We start from the raw sequence: 27,094 nt of genomic DNA, 5'->3' as shown, positions 1-27,094 counted from the left end.
AAAGCGCAGAGACCATCACGTTTGGTCGCGGTATGCTTCCCGTGCTCGTCTTTTCCTCCGTGGCCATGGGGTCAGAGGGGAAAGGTCACACGTCTCTTAGCAACGGAAGAAGCGCATTTGGCAAACAGAAGCACCGGTTGTGCTTTCTCCGGATTTCGAGCTTCCCGACATGTAAAGAGTAAAGGACCGGAACCAGGCTGAACACTGGGTGGAGAGACCAAGCAGCCGGTCTGCCGAGTGGAGCAGATTTGTGTTTTCTCCATCTGAGGAGCTTATGAGGAGCAACGGTTCTCTTAATGCGTGCTTCTACCCAAACAGAGCTCTGAGAGAAATGTAAGGCTGTCGTCGTCAAAGTATTTTTTGGGTGATTATCGCTGGCTGTAGTAGCAAGTTGATCAAGTGTAGAAACGACCGCATCTTAAAAGAATGATTGGTTGTTAAAGCCGTTTGGGGGGTTCTGAAATCATCAAGGACGCCATCTAAATACAATTCAACCATGTTTCGTATGATTGAGATGTCAATAGGGAAGGTTAATTGGCTAACCAACAAACATTATCCTTGTAAAGGAGCTAAATAGAGAAATATTGGAAACGCAGTAAACTCCAAAATTCTCTGTATATGTGTATATTTTTGGCACATTACATTCTAAACAAACGCAATTGACCTTTTTTTCAAAATGAATACATCAAATTATGGTTTTTACATTATTTCAGTCGGAATATGTCCCATTTACCAAACACCAAACTTACATTTATTTTGTGCATTTAAAATATCACGCCGAAATAACTCGATGGAAATTGACCTTAAATCACATAAGGAGATATTAATAAAGATGTAATTTTAGGGAACAGCTGAAAGGATAGAATAATCATAAAGTTGATTTTAGTTTTTATATAACTAACATATTTTTATAATTGTAATTCAATAAAGCAAGTTATTCTTGTTCATTTTATCAATTATTTCAAATAATATCTTTTTATAACAACTATTATGAGATCAGTAGCATTTGAAAAAATATGATATAAAACATACGTTTTCTTTGTAGATATTACTTGCAGGTATTTAAGACACTCCTCTGCTTTTGCATGTTTCTGCAATCATTTGTTGCAGTCCTTGCATATTTCCTGCTGGTACCCTGATCTATTGTGCCAACCACAGCCCAATAGTAACACTCTTTCTCTAATTCAGAAGGTGGTGAGTTTAAATTTCACTCCATGAGTGTGAATTCTAAAAGTAGATTTTACTTTTTAAACAAAGGCAAATTTCAGAGTTGTATACTGCCTACATACTTTGATAAGAAATGTACCTTGAACCTTGAATTCTAATGCTGTGCTCAAAGAAAATGTTAAACTAATCAATATCCCTTTTTTGGATGTAATGTCAAGCTACCAGTGCATTCAAGTGGATGTAAATGATCCCCTTTAAAAGCGCAACTTTTATCATTGTTTCTAGATCTATAGCAGAAGTTCCCAACCTAGGGTCTGTGGATCCCTCAGTTAATGGTAGGGGTCCATGGCATAAGAAAAGGTTAGGAACCCTTGAATTATAGAGAGATGTGGCACAGAACCAGGTCCTTTGGCCTATTAAGCCCATGCTGATCATTAACTATCCACGTACATTACACTAATCTTACATTAATCAGTTTTCAGTGGCCAATTAACCAACCAACCCATATGCTTTTGGGATAAGGGAGGAATCTGGAGGAAACAATCAGAGAGGTGAAGTGCAAACTGAGTTTGTGGTGCTCTGAAGTAGCTATTCAACTGCGCTGCCCTTTCACTGAAACAATGCTCTTAATTAATACACATAACTTGTTTTTAACTGACATGTGGCTGTTGTGTTTTACTATTTATTGTTATGTTTATTATTTACTGTTGCGTTTGTTATGTTATGATTGCACTGCTCCTGGGAAACGCTGTCTCATTCTGCCTTGCAGAGCTGATGTAAGGTTAAAATGACAATGAAGTTTTTGAATCTTGAATCTAATACTATATTACTCAACAAAACCTCTGATTATTAGCATATTTTCTTCATAAACAGAACTTCTTACTGCTGTGTAGTGTTTTGTCCTGTGTAGATTGTGATTATCTTATATAAATGCTTCTTTCACCATGTGGAAAAAAAGTGAGGTTATGAAGGGAAAATAAATGTGAAAGAAATCAAAGAAGATCAAAATGCTGCCGATAGTGAAATCTAAAATAAAAACAAAATTCTGGAAACACTCAACAAGCCAGGCAGCATATGTTATGTAGCAAGATAGAAGTAGGGTTACCATTCAAGAGTTTTTATCAGAATTGGAAGATGTTGAAGGTGAACAAATTCAAACAGACACAGCCAAAAAGAGAAAGCAAGGGCTCTACTAGATTGAAGTTTTGAGCTGATTAAATGACAGAAACCATGATCATACAGGCAAAAGGAGACAATAGTTATACAGATATGGAAAGATCATCCATGTAAACGATTAAATGACCAAAGCATCAGTTTCATTGGTTCTGATACAGCCAGCCCCCAAAGTCCTGGATTTTTGCATTTTGTAAGCACAAAGGTTTTGGTTTGCCAGTGAATTGTAATAGTGGTATTGGTAGTCAGAAAGATCCCTAAGGTTGTGATCTGAAATTTCCTGTTGTGGCCACAGTAAACTTCAACTATTAACATCTGCAGCTTAAATGTGTTTTAAGTGTGACTTTGTTTAAACTTTCTCCTTTAGAAAGTAAACATTTTGATTTTATCACATTAAATGAGTGTAGACATTGGATGTAATTTTTGACTGCTGTAGCTGAATCACCGTTGAATAATTTCACTCCATAATTTGTCTCTCAATGGTTTCAAGGACAGATTTTGATAAAAGTGCTGCTTCAATATTTAGAAAATATTTTTTGTGTTTCAGCAATATAACCCGTTGAAGATTTAAAGATCTCAAGAGCAACACTTCCTGAAGAAAGAAACAATGGCAACAGAAGCCATAGAACAACATCAGAAAGATTCCACAAACGTTGAGACTTTTGGCAGAAGAATGATTGATTATGATCTGATCACACCAAGAATGAGTCCCAAAGCAAATGCTCTGCAAATTTTAGAACCATTCAGAAGAAAGCTTGCATCAATTGAAGCAGAAAGAATTATTTCAGTAATTAAAAAGACCATTGAGAACTTGGAAAGAGTTACTTTGCTTCCCCACATTGCCTACAACCTCAGCAGATTCAGTGTCGCTATCGGTTTAGAATTAACATGTGCTTTCAGGGAATATGTTAGAATAGAGCAACACCTGCATTTTGCTATTAGTAAATTGAATGAGGAAGAGTCTCCTGAAGAGGAAAATCAAGATGGAAAGCACAAAGTAAAAACCAAAGAGGAGAGAGTAAATGATGTCAAACTTCTTAAGCAGGCCCTTGGTAGCTCAGTTAAAAGCATCCTCCGGCTCTTACAGGGAAATCCTTCAGCATGTCAAGTCATTCAAATGGAATGTAAAGCTCGGAAACCACCTTGTGTAAGTCTCATTCTGGCAATTATTAAGCTGAAAGACTTGGTGTTTGGAAAACTTTTGGTATCACCCATAGAAGATGAACAAAAGTCTGCGTTTATGGAAAACATCATTTTGCAAGATAAGCAAAACGTAGAAATTATTGCCACTTTGGAGGCAGAACTGGCAGCAGCCATCCAAGATAAAGAAAATGAGGTAATCCTTACACCTGTTATTAATCTGATATCTTACCCTACCTCAAACAACGGTATTGTTTATAAGCGGCCTGCTTCTTCTTGCGCCTTTAGGTCCCAGTGGAGCATTGGCCACCGATGATTTCCCGATGACATTCATCAATGTTTCTGCAATCTATTTTATCCATTGTATAGGGATTTGCATATACAGCTTCACCAGAGCCCTGTTGCCCAGCTTTACCAATTTCCACCTCTCATGACAGAGACATGGGATTAGACTTTGAGAAGTATTATTTTAAGTGGCTATGTATAATTCACCAGATTAATTAAAAGTAGATTTTCAAATGCATCCAAGAACTTGTACACCAGGCATTTAAAACAAATTATAATGCGAAGTATGAAACCTTTCCAAAATACACATTCAGTTTGATACCTTTTAGCTAAAATATAGATTTATGAATATTAATACATTATAGATATTTTACATTGTGCAAAAAGGTTAAAATGGCAACTTTTACATGATTTGCACAACATTTCATTATTCTTGCCTAACTGTTATTAAGATGAGCATTATTAACAGAATATAGCTGAGGTTTGGTTGGCAGATATTGAAAGTACATCCTTTCTTTCCTAATTAAATATTACTCTCTGAATGAGAGTGGCTATTTATAAGGGTGAAATAGTGTGGGGAGGAGGAGAAAAAGCTTAGGGAATAAAGTTGAAAATTGTCTTGTTTGAGTTAGTTTTGATCTTTTGCAGCTGCCTGCTTTGTTTAGTGGTTAATCATTCCCTTAAGTGGTTATGTTGCCTTTCTTAAAATAATAATAATGATACAATGAATTATATTTGCAAATGCAAAATTCATACTCAAAACCATCGTAGCACAACATCATTATCTTTACCATATTTTCAATTGGTCATTAAAGGTGGGCCAAATTTGATATAGGCAGTGTGGCTTGGTTCACAAGATTATGTGACCTTGTGTTCCGAACAGTGTGATGTAATCCTTATCAAAATAATTGGACACAGTTGCTGAAATATTCAACATGTATGGCATCTCACTTCGGCAGACCCTTCATTTACAGAAAATTCACTTGATGCTTCCAACTGATTGTATTCCTGCCTCCAGCCACCACTAACTTTCAACTGGTGGTGAAAAATCCACAGAAATCAAAAAAGTACATATCAAAACAAGCTGATAGATATGTCAGTCAAATTTGGTTAAAGAATGGATTTTTGTTTTGTGTCTTGTACAAGATTATTAACAATCCACAGTAAAAATTATCTTAAACACCACCTCCCATCATGAGACATTTGGGAAACTACTAAGATTCAGAAAGTAAGCTTGTACAAATTAATGTTACTTATCGTTATACTCTGAGAAGCAAAAAAATCACTGAGCTAGATTGGACTTCTGCGGATATTTTTGGCTTTCTTAGAGAAATGTACATTGTTAGGATTCATGTAAATTTATATTTTGTTTCAGAATATTTAAACAGGATACAGCATATTCATACCTTGGTACCTTATTTCTAATTTTGTAATGGTTTCAGCCTCATTAGAGAGCAATAACTACTACTGATTCATATTGACTTGTGGGAACAGTTTGAAACTGCCTCATTCAATGCAGCATATAGAGGAGCTGTATTAAATCAATGGCTTAGTAGAAAATAAACTGTTGCTGTATTATGCATACAGAATCTCCTTGAATGACATCTGATGTTCATCCATTACAACTCTCAAACTAAATTCAATTTCATGCAATGACATATTTTTAAGAAACTTCTTTAAAAAGAAGTTAATGTAGTAGAGGATGATAAATCACTGGTTCGGTATAATTCCAAACATGTACAAAGTAAAGCAATAAAAGCATCTCAATCTCAGAACCATCTGACCAACAACCCATTTTTCTGTACTATCAATGATGACAGCAGAACTTAATCTGCACTGGGCATCATTCATCCCAGACTGCTGCAACTATAGAGAGGAATTAGGGATGTTACTTCCAAATCACATTCTCCCTTTTCAAAAAAGCATTGATATTGTTACCAGAAGCAAACCCACTGAATATAAATTCAAGTTCTTTGTTTTTTATTAAGTAACCCAGTGTGCTTTGGTGCTGTTATAGCTATTGGATTCATTTTTGTTATCCCACACTTGTTCAGAACTTTGTGAAATATACTCACAAGCAACAAGAATGTGGCTCTTTTTTTATTATAGAATCAGTGATGCAGCACAGCAGGGGAGTATTCAACATATTATGCCTCAGTCAGCTCTTTGAAAGAGTTATTTGGTTTAACCCAGTCTGCTGCCCCATAACACATGCCTTTGTTAAGGTCATATCACGTGTTACTGCCATGATATCATAATTGTATATGGCTGATAATGCATGCAATACAACAATTATATATGACTTCCTGGATTTGCATGTGTGCATTCTAAACCTACTTTAATCTTTTGAATTGCCACTCATCTTCCACTCTTTCATTAGATAAGAGTTTGCCTTCAGAAGGGTAGTAATAGGAGAAAAATCAGGTAAATGAAACATCTTAAATCCATTCTATTTAAGGCACCAGTGACTTTTATAAGGATTACTTCAGCTTTAGCTATTTGAGTAAGAAACAAGATTTAAGGTAAAAAGGACATAGATTACTCAAGTGTTCCTTCTGCAGCAGCTAAATTTGCAATTACCAACACGGTACATAAATATGAAAACTGATTCTCTTAATCATAGTGCAAGAGAAACTGGGGGACTAATATCAGACTGCATAATTATAATATACACAGTCTGGCTCTTAGATAGGCACATGACTATATAGAGAATGGAATGATATGGACCATGTGCAAGCAGAAGGGATTAGTTTAATTAGGTATCATTAGTTTAATTAGTTTGGCACAACATCATGGACCAAAAGGCCTATTCCTGTACGGTACTGTTCTATGTTTGAAGTAGCCATGTTGATATAGACAAGTAGTATAATTAAAACAAATCCTACTTAATATATATCAGTAACAATATTTTAACATCAAATATACATTCTATTACCAGATGTTGAAGAAGAATGAGATAATTCGAAAACTTAAAAACAACCTGCTTCAACTTGACTTATTCTCAGAAGATTACATTCGTCAAATTAAGCAAGATGCAGAAAAACAGCAACAAGCTGATCAGAAAGATTCAGAAGGGAGAGTGGTCAAGTTGCAGGAAGAAATATCTCAGCTTCGAACACAGCTGAACAATTTGATTACAGAGCACAGATCATCTGAGCAAGCATTAAGAAGGGTACATATACATATTCTAGTAATAGCCTGATATTTCATTTTTTCATTATCCATTAAGTTGCAAAAAAACATAATATGTGCTGCATTTCCTGTGAAAATGCACAATTATTTCTGTTGGTCAAAAATAAATTAACCAAGTTTAAAAAATATATAAATTAGATTGGATTGAGTTAAGTAGGTGAACATTGAACTCTATATTGAGAAGTTACATTTAAACTTCATATTGCCCTGATTTCAATGGTAAAATTTAATATCAGAGAATGTATACAGTGTACATTGTGGAATTCTTACTCTTTGCAGACATCCACAGAACAGTAAAAACCCAAAGAATGAATGATAGAAAACATTAGTACACCGACGCCCCCTCCCTCCTCCCACACACAAGCAGCAGCAAAAGCATTGACTCTGCTCCTCCCTCAACTTGCCCCAGTGAAAGCACTGATCTCCTCCCCCCAAAACGCAAGCAATAGCAAAAACCCCCAAAGAGACCTTGATCTAGAGTCCATCAAAACCCATAGTCCATCCCAACACTTTGGTATGACAGACAGGCTCTCTCTCACTAGCAAGATCACTCTTGCAACAACAAGAGCGGGAGACCAACCACTCGCTGTTTCGATGTTACAGTCTTCCACATTGCTTTTCTGAGTCTCCTGACTCGAGGATGGACAGGCTCTCACTCACCATCAAAGAGAGAGAGAGAGGATCGCTCAACTACCAGGGCCTCCTTCTGAACAGCAGCACACACCGCCTGCTGTCTCAATGTTTCACTCCCCCACGTCGCTTCACTCGGCGATATTGGTCATCCTAAGGTGCATGTCTTCCAGGCCACTCCTGGAGATATCGAAATGCCAGCCTCGCATAGTACTCATGGAGAACCGTAGTGTGAGCTGCAGCTGTAGATCAAGGATTCCAACAGCACCCCAGCCACCTTGAAAAGAAATGAAAGATGTGATAAAAGAAGAATAAGCTGTTTTGTGGGTGAACTGGAAGAAGTCACCTAGGTCTGCAAAAATATCTGACACCATTTTTCTAGTACAAATACTGGTGAATGGAGGATGATCCAAAATCCCTGTTCCTGGTTGTGATTTGTTAATTACTGTAATGCTCCCTGTAGTTTAATAACACCTGACATGAAAACTAAAGTCTCATAAGTTTTGACCTAATTAAGTCTTAAAAGAAAATTGTTGTTTATGACTAAGAGGGGAAGCAAGATTATCACAAAAAGGACACAAAAATATGCAAATGTACAGTATAACATGAATTCTTAACAATGGTGATAAGTCCTGCAACTCTGGATGTATTTCTATATTATGTCTTCACCAAATAAATATTAATATCTACAATCCTGAAAAAGAAAGAAGAAAATGTTCAGAGGTTGTAGACTTGAAACAAAATTGAATGTGCCAGAAATATGACAAAATCTTTTGTGGCTAGGCTTAGAATAAAACTGAGGCAAAAAGTAATCGAACACTACAAATTAAGTATTAAGCCAATTAACAAATAATATTTAATATTCTGCATTTGGCAAAGATCCAACCGAACCAGCAAAACCAAAGATAGGTATCATTCTGGATAAGTTTAGGATATACCCATGTTCATTGAATTCTTTTCTCAATAAGAATACAAAGCAAACTGCTATCCTTTGTACACATGTAAATGTTTTTTATCAATATTCCAACACCTCTTAAATACGTGCATAGTTCTTCACAAATGCACAAACCTTACATTTTAACTACGTACATTCCAAAGGTCAGTGGTCATGGTAAGCAAGAAAATAAACACTTAGAAACATAGAAAGTAGGTGCAGGAGTAGGCCATTCGGCCTTTTGAGTCTGCACCACCATTCAGTATGATCATGGCTGATCATCCAACTCAGAACCCTGTACCTGCTTTCTCTCCATACCCCCTGATCCCTTTAACCACAAGGGCCATATCTAACTTTCTCTTGAATATAGTTAATGAACTGGCCTCAACTGTTTGCTGTGGCAGAGAATTCCACAGATTCACCACTCTCTGTGTGAAGAGGTTTTTCCTCATCTCGGTCCTAAAAGGCTTCCCCTTTATCCTTAAACTGTGACCCCTCGTTCTGGACTTCCCCAACATGGGAAACAATCTTCCTGCATCTAGCCTGTCCAATCCCTTTAGAATTTTATACATTTCAATAAGATCCCCCCTCAATCTTCTAAGTTACAGTGAGTATAAGCCTAGTCGATCCAGTCTTTCTTCATATGAAAGTCCTGCCATCCCAGGAATTAATTAATTTCTATCTCTGCCAATATGATAGCAAATTAAGAACTATGTGATGACTAACACTATTTTAAATTTGTTTATGAGAATCAACGCTGATTGTTTAACTTACTGTAGTTGCATCAATCAGGAAAATTGCATTTTATCTACAGTCTGTCCACTGGGGATTTTCCAGTTAATTTATAAAATAAATATTAAGTATTAATTTCTGTTAGTAGTTTACAATTAATTTCTAGATTTAATGGTAAGTCCTCTTTTGCTGTGAGGATTGATTTAAATTGTTGCTAGAATCTGATATTTCATCCTTATAACATATTTCAGCGCAAGTTCAAAACTGAAACAGAGATTGAAAACTGGATCCAGAAATATGATGCTGACATACAAGAAAAACAGGTATGTTATTTGGCAAAGATCACTAGAGATTCCAAAGAACTGTTCTTATTTATATTTGTACAGAAATTGTGAAGCTTCAAGGAAATTGGACTGAATAATAAATGCCAGCCTTACCAGCAATGCCTATGATCCGTAATTGGGAGCACTAAATTGAGTTATAGAGTCATATAGTATGGAACTAGGATGGCTGCCTAACTCATCATCTGAGCTGTGTTTGGCTTTTATCCCTTCAAATGTGCCTCAGCCAGGTACCTATTCAAATATCTTTTAAACATTTTCATTGTACCCACTGTTACCACTTCCTCTGGCATCTTGTTCCATATACCCATCACCTGCTGTGTGAAAAAGGTGCTCCTTCAGGTCTTCCTTAATTTTTTTCACACTCAGCTTAAATAGCTTTAGACTGCCCCATGATGGAAAAAAAGTACTGCAACCATCCATCTTTTCAATGCTCCTCATGAATTTATAATCCTCTAATAACATCACCGCTCAGATGCCTCCATTCCAGGGGAAGCATTCCCAGCCTATACACTTTACTTACAGTTCAATATTCCAGTCCAGTGAACCTTCTCTGCACCCTGTCTAGCCTAGTCACAGCCTTCCTATAATAAGGCAACCATAAGTGCATCCAATACTTCCCTGTACTGCTTCATCAACATCTTATACATCTGTAACATGACGTCCCAACTCTTATACTCATTGATAAAGGCTAGCATATCATAAGCTTCTTCACCACCCTGACTAAGTTGCCACTTTTAGACAACTATGTATTTGTACCTGGGGTCTCTCAGTTCTGAAGCATATCTCAGGCCCCTGTCAGTCACTGTGTATGTTCTATGTTGATATCAATTTCAAAAAATGTATTACTTCACATTTTGAGTTCAAAATGCAACATTAAGTCAATATAATTTAATTTTAAAGATGGGTTGTGATGTGCTGCTATTACACATGGAACACCTTTACTGAGTGGGGGGATCCAGTTCCAGCACTGGAAACATAAGATAAAATCATTTGAATTGGAATATATTCAGATTGTAGAAGACAGAAAAAGAAAAGCAGAGGAAAAGACAGCCAGAGTGGAGTAAATATACCAGCTAGAAAAAGTAGATGTTACTGTCCAGCCATTCTGGAAAGGTTACAAAGTCCATCAATCAAAATCATCCAGGGGTCAGCCTTGTAAAAAAAAGCAAGCAAAACAATAAGCATTTGGGAATTTTGTTTTGGCAGTTCTCTCACTATACTCAATTCTGGTAAATGCAGGATAGTAGGAATTTTCACTGACCTTGCATGAACGTCCTTAAAGCATTTATCTTTCAACGAACCTCTGCCATAACAGGAAATAATTACTGAAAAAGAAACTAAGTTTGTCTGCGAAACAAATTACTGTGATGCTGACCTTGGGGAAATATTTTCAAAATCATGTTCCTTTGAAAACCTTGTATTACAGAAGGAATTGTAGAGAGATTGATCCATTTTTATATGAAAGTTGGTGAGATATCCATTAAAGATCTCAGATAATCAAAATGAGCCGGAGTTTAAGTTTGAAACTTACAAGGACTCATAGAGGACATTCTTTAAAGATGGTTCAAGAGATTGCAAACAGAGGAAAATAATCACATAAAATGTCAATAAAGTATTTTATTTAGAAAACAAATCAATGTTGAATGCAATACTAATAATGAATAGGTTATCAAAATGTATTAAAATTATGTTCTTCCAGGATGAATATGAACAGTTTGTTAAAATCAACAAAGATGAAGGTGTTCTGCTCCTTGAGTTAGAACAAAAGATTGAATCACTTGAGTCGGAATATATTCAGATTGTAGAAGAGAGAAAGAGAAAAGCAGAGGAAAAGAAGGCCAAAGAGGAGCAAATGTACCTTATGGGAAGAGCAGCTGTTATCATCCAGGCATTCTGGAAAGGTTACAAAGTCCGCCAATTGATGAAATCATTAAAGAAGAAAAAGAAAAAGGGGAAAGGAAAAAGGAAGTGAAGAGCAGCTGATGGAGAGAGAAAGTAAATAAATATAACATTCATCTTCCAAAAAAGTGTTTTGCGAATCATTGGTGTTTTCTTCACTAATGCTGTTTACACAAACATCTTGTATTTTACAAAAATAAAAATAAACTCTTAACCTTGTGGTCTCAGTGTATGAGTGTGTATATAACACACAATGGGCTGAAATATACTCATAAAAATGTATAACACTGATAGCACTCAGTAGCCCAAATAAGTTTGAAAGTGTAAGTTGACATAAAAGACTCTGTCAGAACTGCATCTTTTGTCTCCACTTGACATGCTGTTCTTCTAGGATTGCTTTCTCTTCCCCCCCCAATTCCAGCATTTAGTCTTTTTGTCTCCTCAAATGATACTCAGCCATAAACATTGATGTTTTCATTGGAGGGCAACTTATCTGTACCTCAGATTCTTTACCTAGAAATCAAGGATCTGGGGATCAAGAGTGTTTGCTGAGCTCCTATACCACCATTAGATTCATGACCATGTTCGGGGGCAGAGTACAAATATGCTAAGTTGAGGGACTGTACTTTGCAACAGGCTAATTACAGCATCATGAAGTGAGTCATGGTAGCTTCTCCTTCCAATTAGCTACTTTATTTTTAATTCACCACCATGTTAGAGAAAAGCAATTACAAACTACTGTTCCACCCAATAGTATTTTGGCAAGTAAAGGGTACCACAGTCACAGAGTGGTTAACAGGGCACTATTACAGCTTGGGACATTCTGGAGTTCAGAGTTAAATTCTGATGTCAATCTGTACATCTTATTGGAATATAGGTTTTCCCTAGGTGCTCCAGTTTCCTCCCACAGTCCAAATACCTATCAGATAGGTTCATTGGTCATTCTAAATTGTCTGTGATTAGGGTTAATCAGGGTTGTGGAGTTGCTGGGGCCTGAAGGGCTGGGAGGCCCTACTCCATCCTGTATCGTGAAATACATAAATGCTTTCTTAGACAGTCATCACAGGTTTTTAATAGCCATGTTATTTTAATTCGGCAAATACTGAAATTGCAAAATCAGCATTAAGCTCTGAGAAATGAAGCAGGGAAATAAATCATTTAAAACTATAATTATATGCTAATCATGTACGAGAGCTGGGCCTATGCAAAGCTTCAGCAAGAAATCCAAGTTCCCAGACTTAATCTTTTTGTTTGTAAATGAGCCCATCACCAATCTATTGGGCAGTGAACCCCATGTCAATGAGATACCCGTCTTCGTACCAAGCCATGATCTGGTTTTCACAACAGTCCATGGGCACACTTGATTTCTAAGCCAGAAAATCATTCTGTGAATGTAGATGGATTAAAGGGATACCGAATATAATGTTAGTGGAGAGAAGTTGTGCAAGTTGGGTAATTTGCTGTCATTTTTTTAAATGACAACTGGTTTAAGGGGTTAAAGGGCTGTTCTTGCTTTTTTTATGTTCTTAAAGAGTTAATGGATTCAGTATACGCACAGATTTTTTGGCTTGTAAACACAAGATGATAATGAATATAATACACCAAACAAAAATGATTTAAGTATCTCAGTTTATTGTGTTAATATATGTTAGATTACTTCTGTCAATAGCTCATGATTTGAGAAATTTAATTCTTAATCGTATAAATGATATTGAGCACAAGTATGAATTCCTTTTGATTAACATAGGCAAACAGCAAAAGATCCATAATTACAAATACTTGAATAGGAGTAAAAGGTAACATCATACTGTAGCTCCATTATAAAAAGTACAGGTAGGCTACAAACATTGAATATGATTTAAAAGAAGAAAGTTAAATTTAACTTTGAACTTGAATTTTTTCCTTGTGCCAATCTTGCAAAATGTGTAATCAATGAACCAAGACGACTTAGCAAATATATGCAATAAGGCCCTTCAAAAGAGTACTCTGATAAATATCAACCACAAGAATTACACACCATTCTTATTTGCACAAGACCTTGGCTTTAATGTCTTTTTTAAAGTAGTTCACCACTGAATACACAGTTTTTCCCATCAGAAAGGCAATAAAGACTTAGCTTTAATTATAAGCTCTGTTCTGCACCAGAGACTGATACTTTTCTCATAGGCAGAAGAATCTTTGAAAAAACATAACTATAAATTGATATGGTAAGAAAATTAAGCAAGGCTTGTCTCTTTATTTAGGACAATCCCAACCAGTCTTATTTCCCCACAGTATGACTGCTGGACAGCATTTACCCTACACTGCATTAAGGTAAAGTGTTAAGATTTAATTTGGCTTTGGAGTTTTTTCCATCCAGAACTTGCAGACTGGAATCTGCTGTAAGATTCCAGTGCAACCTGGGTTTTGACAGGACATTCCACAATGAATATCCATCATATGGGCACAGTTGGTATTTTCTTCCAACATGTCTAGATTTTTTAAAACACAACTCTGGACAGGCTCAGGTAAAACTGTATCAGAATGATTATTTGATATCTTATTTGAATAGTGTAAACCTGATTTTAGACATCACAGCTAGATTAACTTCTGCTCCACATCTATCTTGTCAAACCTTGTAAGAAATGTTAACTTCATATCAAACATTAATAGGCTAACACTCCAGAAGATCCAAGCCCATTCCTACTCCTCTGCCCTTTCCCTATAATCCTTAATTCTCTTACTGATTAAAAGTCTATCTCAGCTTTAAATATACATGAGAATTTAGCTTCAATAGAGTTCTAGGGCCATTCACTCAACTATCCTTATCAAAGTTTTAAATGGATGCTGTTTTATTCTGAGGGCATGCCTTGTGGTCCTAGACTCCTGGTGAACCTTCTAATAACTACCCTCAGTTCACAGTGCTCTAGACATGAACTCACCACTGTCTTAGTATGAACTTTCTACTTTTATATATCAATCTCCTAAAAGAATGTATGCATTTTTAAAGCTTTATTATCACCTGTACCTATATCATTAGCTTTATTTCACAAATGCAAAATCCCTTTATGTTGCTCACTCTTCCTTCCAAAATGGTCTTTCAATCAGACTCTACTTGGCATCTTTTTCTCTGTTCAGGGGGAAGGAATTTTTCTCCCAGAAGCTGGTTGGAATTTAATCTATATCTAGAATACTGTGAACTGGAGTTAGACTTCCACTTTCATATATACGTGCACAAAAAAGCCAAAGCTGCCCTTGGTTATGAAGAGTAGTTTTGGTGAGCACAGTCTGTTTAACTTACACCCTAAAACAACAACTTCTAGCTTTCCATAATTAAGAATTTTTTTGAATTTGTTCTTGTTTGGATTTAAGTTGACACTTGGTATTTTCTTGGATTTTAAGGATCTGAAAATATAGTTCCCTTCCAACTCCAAAACGGCTGCAAAACATCTACTCCAGCTTCCAAAAGCAAAACAGCCTTAGTATTTCCAGGGTGGGTTCAATTTGGCAGAACTTGGCTTGAGTCGATTGGCTGCAGCAGAATTTGACAAACTACCTGACCTTAGTCTAAAGCCTGAGAATCCAGCAGAAACTGAAATTGGTCTACCCTGCAACTGTTTTACAATCCTGGAGCCATTCTGTATTGAATCTTCCTTCACAGTCTCTTTTATAGAACTGTGCACCCTAGTCAAAGACTGTGCCCTTCTTCGAAATGGAGTTCCATTAGGGGAGGCATTATTACTATCTGGCCGCTTCCAGTAATCAGTTTTGCCTTTATATTCAGTATTAAAGTCAGAAGAAGTTTCTTTAGTGGTTGGACAAAATGGTTTCATTGGATTTCTTTTGGCAGATGGTAACTGGTTGCTGCTGGAAGGAAATACATTTGAACTAATTTTGTGCAGAGAAGGAGTCCACAGAAGTGGACGTATCTTAATTTTGTCATCCTTTGCAGTCCATGGTGCCTCCCAGCTTGCATCATTTTGCCTTGGGCCAAAAAGAGACTCATCGCAATAGCTGGGTTTACAGCACCAACCTAAGTTAAAGAAGGAAATGAAAAGAATAACTATAATGCTAAATATAAAAGAAATTGATTACTTTTTTTAAAAAAATACACTTTACAATACTACTTATGCTTGGGTCAAACTTAAATGGAATATATTATTGTATCTTTCCATTTTGCAATTAATTATGCAACACTGAACTAATTTCAAAATCAGTATTTATTCATGTATTATGAAGCAAGTTCCACTCTTTCTAATTAAAGAGAATTCTCCACAAAATTATTGCTTCAGGTCATCTAAAAGTTTGTCAGAACCATTAACAACACAAGTGCTGTGTTAATGAACTACATAATGTGGCAAGACTGCTCAGTGTGACTCCCCTCAGACATTACAATCTATTGCTACGATAAATCAAAGTACTCGGTATAAATAGAGCTCATATGGTTAAATTAGCAGAATTCACTGCTGATACACACAAGCAGCTATTCAACTATGATAGCCATATCATATTACACATCATCCTTGGACAGGGTCCTTTTTTGTTAGGAGGCAGTGGGAAAGGGTAGGAGACTGGAAATATCAACTAATCGAATCATACTTGAATCACATGATGTACAAATCACCACAGCATATAGTATGGCAAAACTACCAATTTTTTTTAAATGTAAAGATGAAGTTTTAATCCAAGAAGTAAGCAAAAAAGTTATTCTATTTTCCCCACTGCTTATGCTTTTATAATTACAAAATGCATTGAGAGGACCTAAACCTGACCAGAAAATAAGTTATTCAATTAATCTATAGTTATCTCATCATTTCACAGTTAAGGTGCATACACCCAAACTTACTGCTCACATACACTAGCAACGATACAACCATGTTAACCACATACATTGCATGACATTTATTGACCGAATTTATTTATTTGGAGAAGATGTGGGTAACAGGAAGCCACAGTTAAAAACTAGAAAAACAAGCCACCCTCAGAAGACTGGAGGCCATTAAAGGAAGGATAATCAATTTATATTGCAAGCATTTCAGTATGCTTCAGTTTATAAATTTGAACTAAAATTTACATTTCCGGGTGACTTTTAAGTTTGCATTATTGCTCAGAGCACAGTGATGGTCAATGTGAAATGGTAAGGGATATGAGACTTTTGGTGAAAGGGACACAGTGGTTGATATTCCTCATTTTGCCCACAAATAGTCACACAGAATCACAGAACTACAGACAGCAGTGTTGCTTTCTCTTGCTTTTACTCCGTTTACTGTTCTATATGCTTCCTCTTGCTGAAGTTATCATCTTTGGATACCAGACCACATACAGTTGCATGTTTTGAATCGTAACAAAATATTGGAAATACTGAGCAGATCAGGCAGCATTCCTGGACAGAAAAAAGAGAGGATGTACGAGTACATCTATCTGAAGCAATAAATGTATTTTTTTAGTTCAGATTTCCAGCATTTATACCATTTTACTTCAGCCAAGTAGTGAGAACCCCACCAATTAGCTAAAGCTTTGTTTTAAGAATGTTAACTGATACATTCTATATTGTTTATCCTAGCAGCATGGTTTTTATTGTAGACCTGCTGTATGTGTATATATGTGCATGGATTATGGAATGGGGTCATATACTCTGTTAAAAGTGAATAACCTTTGTAACAGTTGCCACATTTGACATGCCATTTTGTTTCAAAGCAACAGGCAACTACCATTGAATAAAGGAAGGGTGCTATGGCCAGAATTACAGATGTTCACTTGCAATGATGCGCTGTACATTGGCTAAAACCTTCAGTTGCTTTTAGTTCAGGAAAACAGCAGACAAGATGAACAAAAGGTATGCTTAACCTGCAGTTTACAGAACTCTGCATTTTTAGGTGGCAAGCTGGAGATATGTTTCTACCAAAGGCAGTGTAAGGCGGTCCTTCCCTCCACTAGCCTGCAGGTTACCCTTGGTCAAGGTGCAGCACCTGCTTAGTCCCCCACCCCCCGATCAGGGTCACATAAAGCCATGGGAGTAAATGGTGGATGGCTGTATGAGCACCTGATGCATATCACAAGTCCAGGTTATGCATCTATTGACACCAGACAATCTCTGAAGGGTATTGATAATGGCTAGGGTCGCCCGTCTTGTAAAGACACTGCCCAGAAGAAGGGAAGGGCAAACCACTTAAGTAGAAAGGTTTTCCAGGGACAATCATGGTCAGGACTATGATAGTCCCAAATCATACGACACGGCACAGAATGAATGAATTAATTTTTTCTAACATCAGTCTATCAGCTCCAGAATCTATTGGCAATTGTTTGATGCTTATGTCTGAACTATCAAACAAGATGGTGCCGATCACTTCTAGGAATTCTGGATCTTTTAGAGGTCAATTGATACCTTAAACAACATACATGGTATATCTGATCTTTCCTCCAGCTGATCTCAAGAATAGAAACAGTAATTCGGCAATGAAATAGGATCCTCAACCTATTAAGTCTAAGCAAACCACCAAACACGTCTTTAAACTAATTTCTTTTGTACTTCCTCCTCATTCCCATACACTCATCTACACACAATTCGCAATTAGACTTTACTTAGTTCTACAGATCCATTTTGTGATTGGGAATCATCTCTGATCCACAAAGTATATTGGGCCACTGCATAAAGGATGTGCTTGCACTCTTCAAGTGGACTTATTTTAGTCATTCACACATAATCTACAAACCCCATTTCCAAAAAAGTTGGGATATTTTCCAAAATGCAATAAAAACAAAAATCTGTGATATGTTAAATCACGTGGACCTTTATTTAACTGACAAAAGTACAAAGAAAAGATTTTCAATAGTTTTACTGACCAACTTAACTGTATTTTGTAAATATACACAAATTTAGAATTTGATGGCTGCAACACACTCAACAAAAGTTGGGACAGAGGCATGTTTACCATTGTGTTACATCACCTTTCCTTTAAATAACACTTTTTAATCGTTTTGGAACTGAGGATACTAATTGTAGTAGACTTGCAATTGGAAATTTTGTCCATTCTTGCTTGATATAAGACTTCAGCTGCTCAACAGTCCGTGGTCTCCGTTGTCTGATTCTCCTCTTCATGATGCGCCATACATTTTCAATAGGAGATATATCTGGACTGGCAGCAGGCCAGTCAAGCACACGCACTCTGTGTCTACAAAGCCACGCTGTTGTAGCCCGTGCAGAATGTGGTCTGGCATTGTCCTGCTGAAATAAGCATGGACATCCCGGGAAGAGACGTCGCCTTGATAGCAACATATGTTTCTCTAAGATCCTAATATAGACCTGAGAGTCAATGGTATCTTCACATACATGCAACTCACCCATGCCGTGGGCACTGATACACCAGATGCTGGCTTTTGCACCTTTCCCTGATAACAATCAGGATGGTCGTTTTCATCTCTGGCACGGAGAACTCAATGCCCGTTTTTTCCGAAAACTAGCTGAAATGTGGACTCATCTGACCACAGCACACAGTTCCACAGTCTTTTGGTCCATCTGAGATGAGCTTGGGCCCAGAGAACTCGCTGGCGATTCTGCATAGAGTTGATGCATGGCTTCCTCTTTGCGTAATACAGTTTCAAGTTGCATTTCTGGATGCAACGACAAACTGTGTAAAGTGACAATGGTTTTCCGAAGTACTCCCAAGCCCAGGTGGCTATAATTGTCACAGTAGCGTGACAGTTTCTTAGGCAGTGCCGCCTGAGTGCAAGAAGATCACACGCTTTCAACAGTGGTCTCCGACCTTGCCCTTTACACACTGAGATGTCGCTGAATTCTCTGAATCTTTTCACAACATTATGTACTGTAGATGCTGAAAGACCTAAATTCTCTGCAATCTTGTGTTGACAAATGTTCCTTTTGAACTGACTAACAATTCAGTCACATATTTTGGCACAAAGGGGTGAGCCACAAGTCATCCTTGCTTGCAAAGACTGAGCCTTTGATGGACGCTACTTTTATACCCAGTCATGATACCTCACCTGCTACCAATTAGCCTGCTTAATGTGGAGTCTTCCAAACTGGTGTTACTTGAATATTCTGTGCACTTTTCAATCTTATTTTAACTCTGTCCCAACTTTTGTTGAGTGTGTTGCAGCCATCAAATTCTAAACTTGTGTATATTTACAAAATACAATTAAGTTGGTCAGTAAAACTATTGAAAATCTTTTCTTTGTACTTTTGTCAGTTAAATAAAGGTTCACATGAATTAACATATCAGATTTTTGTTTTTATTGCATTTTGGAAAATATCCCAACTTTTCTGGAAATGGGGTTTGTATTATGCAACATCAAGTATAACACAAAAATTCAATAATGTTTGCCCAACATTACCTATATTTGTTCTTTTTCATTGGTGTACCTCCAGACTTGAGAGGGACTGGAATCTGGCTGGTATCTCCTTCCGCCCTTGTGTGTACACTTGCACTCCACAGTAACGGTTGTTGAGAACAGGATTGGGATGTTGAAGCCCATGGTGGATCAAATTCATCCACTGAATTCTGAAGCTTGCTAGACTGGCCAAATAATGTTTCATCCACATACGAGGTCTTTGCTCCAACTCTGTATCGGCTGCGCCCCTTATGACTTGCACGACAGGGCTGAACAGCAGTAATTGATATATCAGCCGACATGACAAGAGCTCAAGATAGGTTGCCGAGTGTTGATTAGTCTTTGCCAGTCTGGTGAAGTCACTCTAAAGACAACAATATACAAGTTATTTTTCTTTTCAAAAGAAGCTGTCTAAACTACTTAGATTTCCTTGAATTTTTTATTTACTCTATATTCAGCACATGTAGAATCTATCATCCCTCAAGCTCACTGAACTTGCTCAATTGTCAACAATATATTTATTCTTCCTATGCCCTACAAAACTATTATACTGTTCCTTTTGGACCAATACTTATCCAGACTGACTTACATCGAAATAGGGAATCTCTTGTAGGCTAACTGATTTTTCCTTGTTCTCCTTGCGCCAGGTACAATGGTCTTGTGTTAGTTGGTCTCCCCAGAGTTCTTGCTTGTTCATCTGATTCCTCCCTCTATCTCTGAAAACCTTCATTATTATACCTTTCCTTTATTATTTTTGCAATGTTCTCATTTATTTTGTTGGCTCTGATTCATTGGGACATCCGATGTCCACCTCATTAACCCTGGTCAAAGACTACAGGTGGCACCCCCTTGGCGATTATCTGATGTTAATTCATTATTTAGTGCTGAATCAGGCCCTTTCAAACTGAAGCAACACACACAAACCGCTGGAAGAACTCAGCAGGCCAGGAAGCACCTATGGAAAAGAGTAAACAGACAATGTTTCAGGCCAAGACCCTTTATTAGTCCTGATGAAGGATCTCGACCCGAAACGTCAAATATTTACTCTTTTTCATAGATGCCACCAAGCCTGCTGAGCTCCTCCAGTATTTTGTGTGTGTTGCTTTTGATTTCCAGCATCTACAGATATTCCCATGTTTGCATTTCACACTAATTATAGCTAGTTCAAGTCAGACACTGGGGTCAGGCCACTTATGTTCACTGACACAGACAACTCTTACAAGCCCATTTTCTTCTGCTTTAATCAAAGAGCATCCTGCAAATAACTCCTTGTTTGGAAATTATCTCTGATTAGCAGATAATTGATCGGCCTTCGTTATGTCCTTTTACAAGTGCTTTAATCCATAAAGAGTTAATTGAAGAAATAACAGACCATGTATTCCACCACCCGGCACGAATTAAAGACATTTGTTTGGTCTACTCATTCACCGTCCTTGACTTGATCCATATACCTGTTCCATAGATTTTTAATTTCTTCAGGCCAACAAGATATGCCAGCCATGCCCAATTTAAAGTCAATGGACCAAATACTACGTGTTTCTTGCCCCTTAGCTCAGCTGACTATGCGTTATCAGGGCCTTCTTGCTTCAGTGGAGAGCCAGAGATCAGATGCACTAACTTCAGGCATCCCTTCCGGATACCCCTACTTGAGCATCTGACTAAAGAAGAACAAGATCTGAGCCCTCCAAGCACAGAATGAATATCACATTTCAATAAACAGTAATTCAGAAACAAATTTATAGCTTAAAAATGAGTTGGCAAATAACATGATGTTGATGTCTCAAAGTAATTGGATAAGTTGAACATGCACTCTACCTGGTGGTGATGTGTGTAGCTGCAGGTGTGATTTTGTGACAGGCACTATTGTGGCAAGTCTCCATCAGTGAGTGGAATGATAGTGATATCCAAAGGATATACACGACAAATATGGATTAAAGTCGTAAGTCTGATCAGAACGCATCTTTTCTTAAAAGCTAACTCTGAAATTTCCATTTAGTTTTCTTCTATTATTAAAAACACAATTAATGGAGCATTTATTTTTGTAGCAATTAATGACAGATTGTTTCTCTAAAATGCTGTTCCAGACGGTTCATGATTTAGTATTACAAAATGTATATCTTTAAGATTTAATTTTTAGCAGGTTTTTTTCCTATGACAATGATATTCAATTACAGTAAAACTCTCTTGATGGTCCATTATTCACTCTATTTTCAACCTAACACAAATCTGAAACTGCTTGGTTTTCTTGAGTACATGTATAATCACCAAGAAAACAAGTATTTAATTAAGGTGAAACTTCCGCATTGTATTTGTAATTCAAAAACACTTTCCAAATCTTCACAAACAAAAACCATATTAAACAGTATTTTAAGACACATAGAAAGGTAACTTTAAGGATTCTGCTATATATTTTAAATCAACAAATTAAAATGCCAATGTGAAGGTTTAATTTTTTTTCTAAAACAGGTTTTGTATTAAATCCGAATTAAGAATACATTATTATAAAATGTGTAGTCTCTGGTTTCTTCAGCCAGACAATAATTTGCAAACATCCAACACTTGGAATCAGAATTGTTAAGAGTTCTCAAGGAAGTGAAAGGAAGAAAATCAATTTTAAGGATTTTATTCTTTTGCCAAACTGTAATTCTGCTTCAGATATTATTGAGCACCAGATATCAGACATAATCCACCCTCCAAATATGTACAATTGGCAACTACAGTAAAAAATGAGATAAGAAGCAAATACCGCATATCAAGGTCAAAACCCAAGTCTAACTCAAAATATTGCAATTTTAGTGGGGTGTTAGTAGAAGAATAAATCTTTTTTGTGAGTCCCTCAAGTTTGCAGATGACTGGTTTTGCAATAATATTTGTGGTTAATGGGGCCATTAAGGGATACAGATGCTTAAGACAGATGAGGTAGATGGATGCAACAGAGCGTGTAGCTTGTAACCTGATGTTTGATCTTGAGGTTCTCAGGACTATCCTAAATGGTCCAGTTAGAGCGGTTGTGGAACAGAGATCTCCAAATATCAGAAGATGCCACAACTCAAGGAGGCTTTAAGTACATTGTCATATCTTTTACTCTGTCTGATACTTTATGACAGAGCTCAGAACAGAATGTCCATTTAGGAGTCTGGTATCAGGCATATTTTAACTGACTAATTCTAACTAGGCTCTCAATAATGCGGAAGAGGACCTCAATGTCGCATCATTTTCCATTTTAGATAAACTGTAGTTCATCCGGTTCAGGAGGATGTCACCCCAAAATATTGATTGTTCATTTCTCTCCACAATGCTACCTGACTCCCCGATGTAATACATGGAAATTTTATATTCACTCATCAGCCATCATCCACCCTGAACGAATCTGTCAGTGTATATTCTGTGTTCCAGTCAAAGATAACTATAGGTTCAGTCTGTTGTTATTTCATCATATTCAAAAGCCTTAGAGTCTCCCATCTGAGAACATCAGTCCAAAGATTACATGCAGAAACACAATTATTGGTTAAAAGGTCTAGTTTGCAAATGATATCAATGCCAGACTTGGGTTAATGAATAGCTCAAAGAATTAGTGAACGTTTCGAGTCAATAACCTCTCGAGAAAGATTGCTTTTCTCTCTTCCCCCCACGGACGCTGCCTGACCCACTGAACATATGCAGCATCCGCCTTCGTGTCAAAGCGCTCACAGAAAGCATCAGGAGGCAGTGAGGAACGGGGGTCTCACCCAAGCAAACACCAGCACGCACGCCGGACCTTGCCGGACTCGGTGGCCGCGCAGCATCCGGTGCGACCGGTCACGGTCCAGCCAAACACCGGCCGCGCCGCCGTCCGTCGCCCCGCGCGCGCCCCCGCTCCCGGCGCCGTCCGCGCGCGTCCTCGCTCCCCACCACCACCGATTCCGCGCGCGTCCTCGCTCCCGTCACAGCCCCGCCCACTGGCCGCCCCGTTACGATGGCAGCCAAACATCAAGCGCTGAGAATACCATCGCCCTTCAGCAGGAAGAGGGGGGAAACAGATGCTCACGTACATATCATGCAAAAGTATCTAAATATAAGAAACATGTTTAGATTCTACACGATTATTTTGAAAGTATTTTAAAAACGTCCCTCGTTCGAAGAGCCGCTTGAATGCAGGTTGACAGTGTGGCTCCAGTCCTCCCCCCCTCTTGTTTAGCCCAGGTTCTGTCGTCCATTGACCTCTGACGTAAACGCGGGTCGAGAAGATGGCGGCGCCGAGGGCGACTTGCTGACGAGCGCGTGTTTCCACCGCCGGTTGGGTTTGAATCTACGAGGGGCCATGGCTCAGAAGAAGAAGCGACCGAACAAGCCCAGGAAGGCGCGCATCCGCTCTCAGGGCCATCGGTGGGACGTGGAGGTCGAGAGCGATGGCGGCGAGTTCGATTTGGTGCCTTCGATAGAGGAGGATGCGTCGGGTGTCGGCGAGGTTGGTGCTCCAGTCTTACATAGTCGGGTTGGGAGATGAGTCAAGAGTAAAGAGAGAGGGCAGGATCGAGGAACATTGGGAAGTTGTGTTGTTCGCGGGGTTTGGGGGTCGTGAAAGGGACAGGAGTGGTCTCTGTTGAATGAGGTCTGAAAGCCTTAAAGATGTTACCGAGGACGTCAGGCCGCGCAGCTTCACTTTCACTGGGCAGTGAAGTGTTGAGGGGAGTAGTTTCACAATTTCTTCACCGATTAGGGGAGAGGATGAAGTGGGACGTGACAGTGGTCTTTAAATATTTGTCGGTTGCAAAGAGTAGAGAATGCTGGAGATACGCTTGCCTACTGATGTCCTGTTTACTGTGTATCTTCAGAACTGGAAAGGTCAGCATATAAATGTGCTAGTTCTTGAGAGAGAGAGGGCATGAAGAGAACAGATGACATGTCTGTCAAAGGATACAGATCAAAAGTTGTCAAAATTGACGCTGAAGAAAAGCAAATTGAAATGAAAGACACTGTAATATCGGTTGGGGAAAGAAAACAGGTGGTTATTATTCCATGTTCTCATTATTATAGTAATTGCTGGATAGGTTTACAGCAGATGTCATCTCATTGGCTCTTCGCACAACCCTGGAATATCTAGACAGCAAAGGTGGATATATCAGGATGCTCTTTATCGATTACAGTGCAGCACTTAATACATCATCCCCTCAAAACTAATCAGTAAACTCCAAACCTGGGCCTCAATACTCACCCTTAATCCTGGATTTCCTCACTTGCAGACCCCAGTCAGTTCAGGTTGACAAAAACATCTCCTCCAGAATCTCCATTAGCACAGGTGCACCATAGGGTTGTGTGCTTAGCCCCCTACTCTTCTCACTTTATATCTATGACTGTGTGGCCCAGTACAGTTCCAACACCATATACAAGTTTGCTGATGATACCACTGTTGTAGGCCATATCAAAGGTGGTGATAAATCACCATACTTGAGGAGACTGAAAATTTGTCTGAGTGGTGCCATAACAGCTACCTGTCACTCAATGTCAGCAAGACTTCAGCAGAGGGAAACCAGAGATCCATGAGCCAGTGTTCATTGGATCAGATGTGGAAGGGTTAGCAGCTTTAAATTCCTGGGTGTTACTATCTTAGAAGACCTGCCCTGGACCCATCATAGAAATGGAACTGCAAAGAAAGCACAACAGCATTTCTGTTTCCTTGGGAGTCTGCAGAAATTCAGCATAACATCAAAACTTCTATAGATGTGTAGTGGAGAGTATATTGACTGGCTGCATCATGACCTGGTATGGAAACACCAATGCCTGTGAATGGAAAAATCCTACAAAAAGTAACGTATTCAGCCCAGTACATCAAGGGTATAGCCCTCCCAACCACTGAGCACATCTATATCAGATGCTGTTGTAGTAAAGCAGCATCCATCATCAAAGGATCCTCGCCACCCAGGCCATGCTCTTTTGGTCTTTGCCATCAGGTAGAAGGTGCAAGAGCCTCAGGACTCGCACAACCAGGCTCAAGAACAGTTGCTACCCTTCAATCATTAGGCTCTTGAACAAAAGGGGATAACTCCACTCATCTATTGAGATGTTTCTTCAACCAATGATCTCACTTTATCTTGTTATTTCATGCTCTCATTATTTATTGCCTTTTATTTATATTTGTATTTGCATAGTTTGTTTTCTTCTGTACTCTACTTGACCTTTATTGATCCTGTTACAGTTACTATTCTGTAGATCTGCTGAGTTCGCCCACAGGAAACATAATTTCAGGGTTGTATCTAGTAACATATATGAACTCTGAAACTAAAATTTCCTTTATTTGTTTTTATTTGTAATTGTTTTGGTTCCCCGCACAAGTGAGATGATCTGTATACCACCTCAATTCTTTCATTAAGGCCTCTGTAAGTCATTGATCACTTCTGCCCCTGTTATCTGTCTTTGTTAAGAATAGATCCCTACCCTTTTATCAGCCCCTGCAAAAGATCCATGCTCAGTGCTGGATGTGTGGTAAGAATTAGATTTTTATCCTTTTTCACAAAAAATTCTAGGCTCCTTGTGCCAATGTTAACCATTATTATTTGCAACTTCTGTTCTTCATGTAGACTTTTTTGTCCTTTTTAAAATGGTTTAATGATTCAACGGGGTCATAGAATCATTAAATTATAGAATAGAAGGAGCCATTCATCTCAGTGAGTCTACCTAAGCTTCCAGTAAAACAATTATCAAGCTTGTTCCCTTTTTCTATGTAGCATTGCAAATTATCTTCTCTCTTATCTGGTTCCCCCTGAGTTAGTGGCTTGTTAATGTTATTTTTTAATATCAGATCTGACCCTTTATTATCCTTGATGGACCCTTATCTGACCCTTGATGGACATTTGGGGACAAAATTCCTCTCACAGGTATACTACTGTTATCAAATGTGGTACCTTTCAGGATGTTTAAATAGCTTTCATAATTTGAATGTCCTGTAAGAACTTGTGAAGTAAAAGTCCATTCTGCCATTGTCATTTTTAAGGATATTCTTTGAAGATTTTACATTTAGTTTGAGTGGATACTGTGAGGATTTAAACTAACTTGGCAGGGAGGCAGGAACTTGAGTGATAGGGCTGAGGAGGGAATGTATACAAGTAGTTGCAGCGTGTAGTGAGACTGAGGAAGGACAGGCAGATTCTGAGGTTTCAGGGTACTTGGAGGCACATGATAAAATAGGCCAAAGGCAGCATGGTTTCCTTCAGGGAAACTCATGCCTTGCAAACCTTTTGGATTTCCTTGAGGAAATAACAGGCAGGTTAGACAAAGGAGTGTTAGTGGATGT

At 38.1% G+C, this 27,094-nt stretch overlaps 3 protein-coding genes across 3 annotated transcripts in view; 2 read left to right on the top strand and 1 right to left on the bottom strand.

Annotated features, from left to right (window-relative positions):
* The first annotated feature begins 78 nt into the window (after positions 1 to 78).
* Positions 79 to 11,715, top strand: iqcd (IQ motif containing D). Its single transcript, XM_059988262.1, has 5 exons — positions 79 to 333; positions 2,888 to 3,676; positions 6,704 to 6,937; positions 9,505 to 9,576; positions 11,297 to 11,715. Exons 2-5 carry the CDS (start codon positions 2,948 to 2,950, stop codon positions 11,567 to 11,569), a joined length of 1,308 nt encoding a protein of 435 aa, XP_059844245.1. The 5' UTR covers positions 79 to 333; positions 2,888 to 2,947; the 3' UTR covers positions 11,570 to 11,715.
* Positions 11,716 to 11,813: 98 nt separating this feature from the next.
* Positions 11,814 to 23,757, bottom strand: LOC132404187 (RBPJ-interacting and tubulin-associated protein 1-like). Its single transcript, XM_059988266.1, has 4 exons — positions 23,553 to 23,757; positions 19,828 to 20,188; positions 19,543 to 19,550; positions 11,814 to 15,508 (listed from the first exon to the last, which is right to left on the bottom strand). The coding sequence occupies exons 2-4, from the start codon at positions 20,124 to 20,126 to the stop codon at positions 14,955 to 14,957; spliced, it is 861 nt and encodes a 286-aa protein (XP_059844249.1). The 5' UTR covers positions 20,127 to 20,188; positions 23,553 to 23,757; the 3' UTR covers positions 11,814 to 14,954.
* ddx54 (DEAD (Asp-Glu-Ala-Asp) box polypeptide 54) overlaps positions 23,467 to 27,094 on the top strand; it is a 41,185-nt gene continuing 37,557 nt past the window's right edge. The window contains exons 1-2 of the mRNA XM_059988261.1: positions 23,467 to 23,532; positions 24,002 to 24,271. Of these exons, the coding sequence (XP_059844244.1) occupies positions 23,482 to 23,532; positions 24,002 to 24,271 (321 nt within the window). The 5' untranslated portion in view covers positions 23,467 to 23,481. The remainder of the gene's footprint in view (positions 23,533 to 24,001; positions 24,272 to 27,094) is intronic.

The sequence above is a fragment of the Hypanus sabinus genome, chromosome 13 (genome assembly GCF_030144855.1).
Source record: "Hypanus sabinus isolate sHypSab1 chromosome 13, sHypSab1.hap1, whole genome shotgun sequence".
Taxonomy (NCBI): Eukaryota; Metazoa; Chordata; class Chondrichthyes; order Myliobatiformes; family Dasyatidae; genus Hypanus; species Hypanus sabinus.
Note: the sequence above shows the minus strand (reverse complement) of the source record. Positions and strands in the feature narration are given on the sequence as shown.

Excerpts from the sequence above, each read along its gene's own strand:
- iqcd (XM_059988262.1), top strand. The coding sequence starts at position 2,948 with ATGGCAACAGAAGCCATAGAACAACATCAGAAAGATTCCACAAACGTT. Across the intron at positions 3,677-6,703 it reads TCCAAGATAAAGAAAATGAG|ATGTTGAAGAAGAATGAGAT; the intron begins GTAATCCTTACA and ends TTCTATTACCAG. Across the intron at positions 9,577-11,296 it reads CTGACATACAAGAAAAACAG|GATGAATATGAACAGTTTGT; the intron begins GTATGTTATTTG and ends ATGTTCTTCCAG.
- LOC132404187 (XM_059988266.1), bottom strand. The coding sequence starts at position 20,126 with ATGTCGGCTGATATATCAATTACTGCTGTTCAGCCCTGTCGTGCAAGT.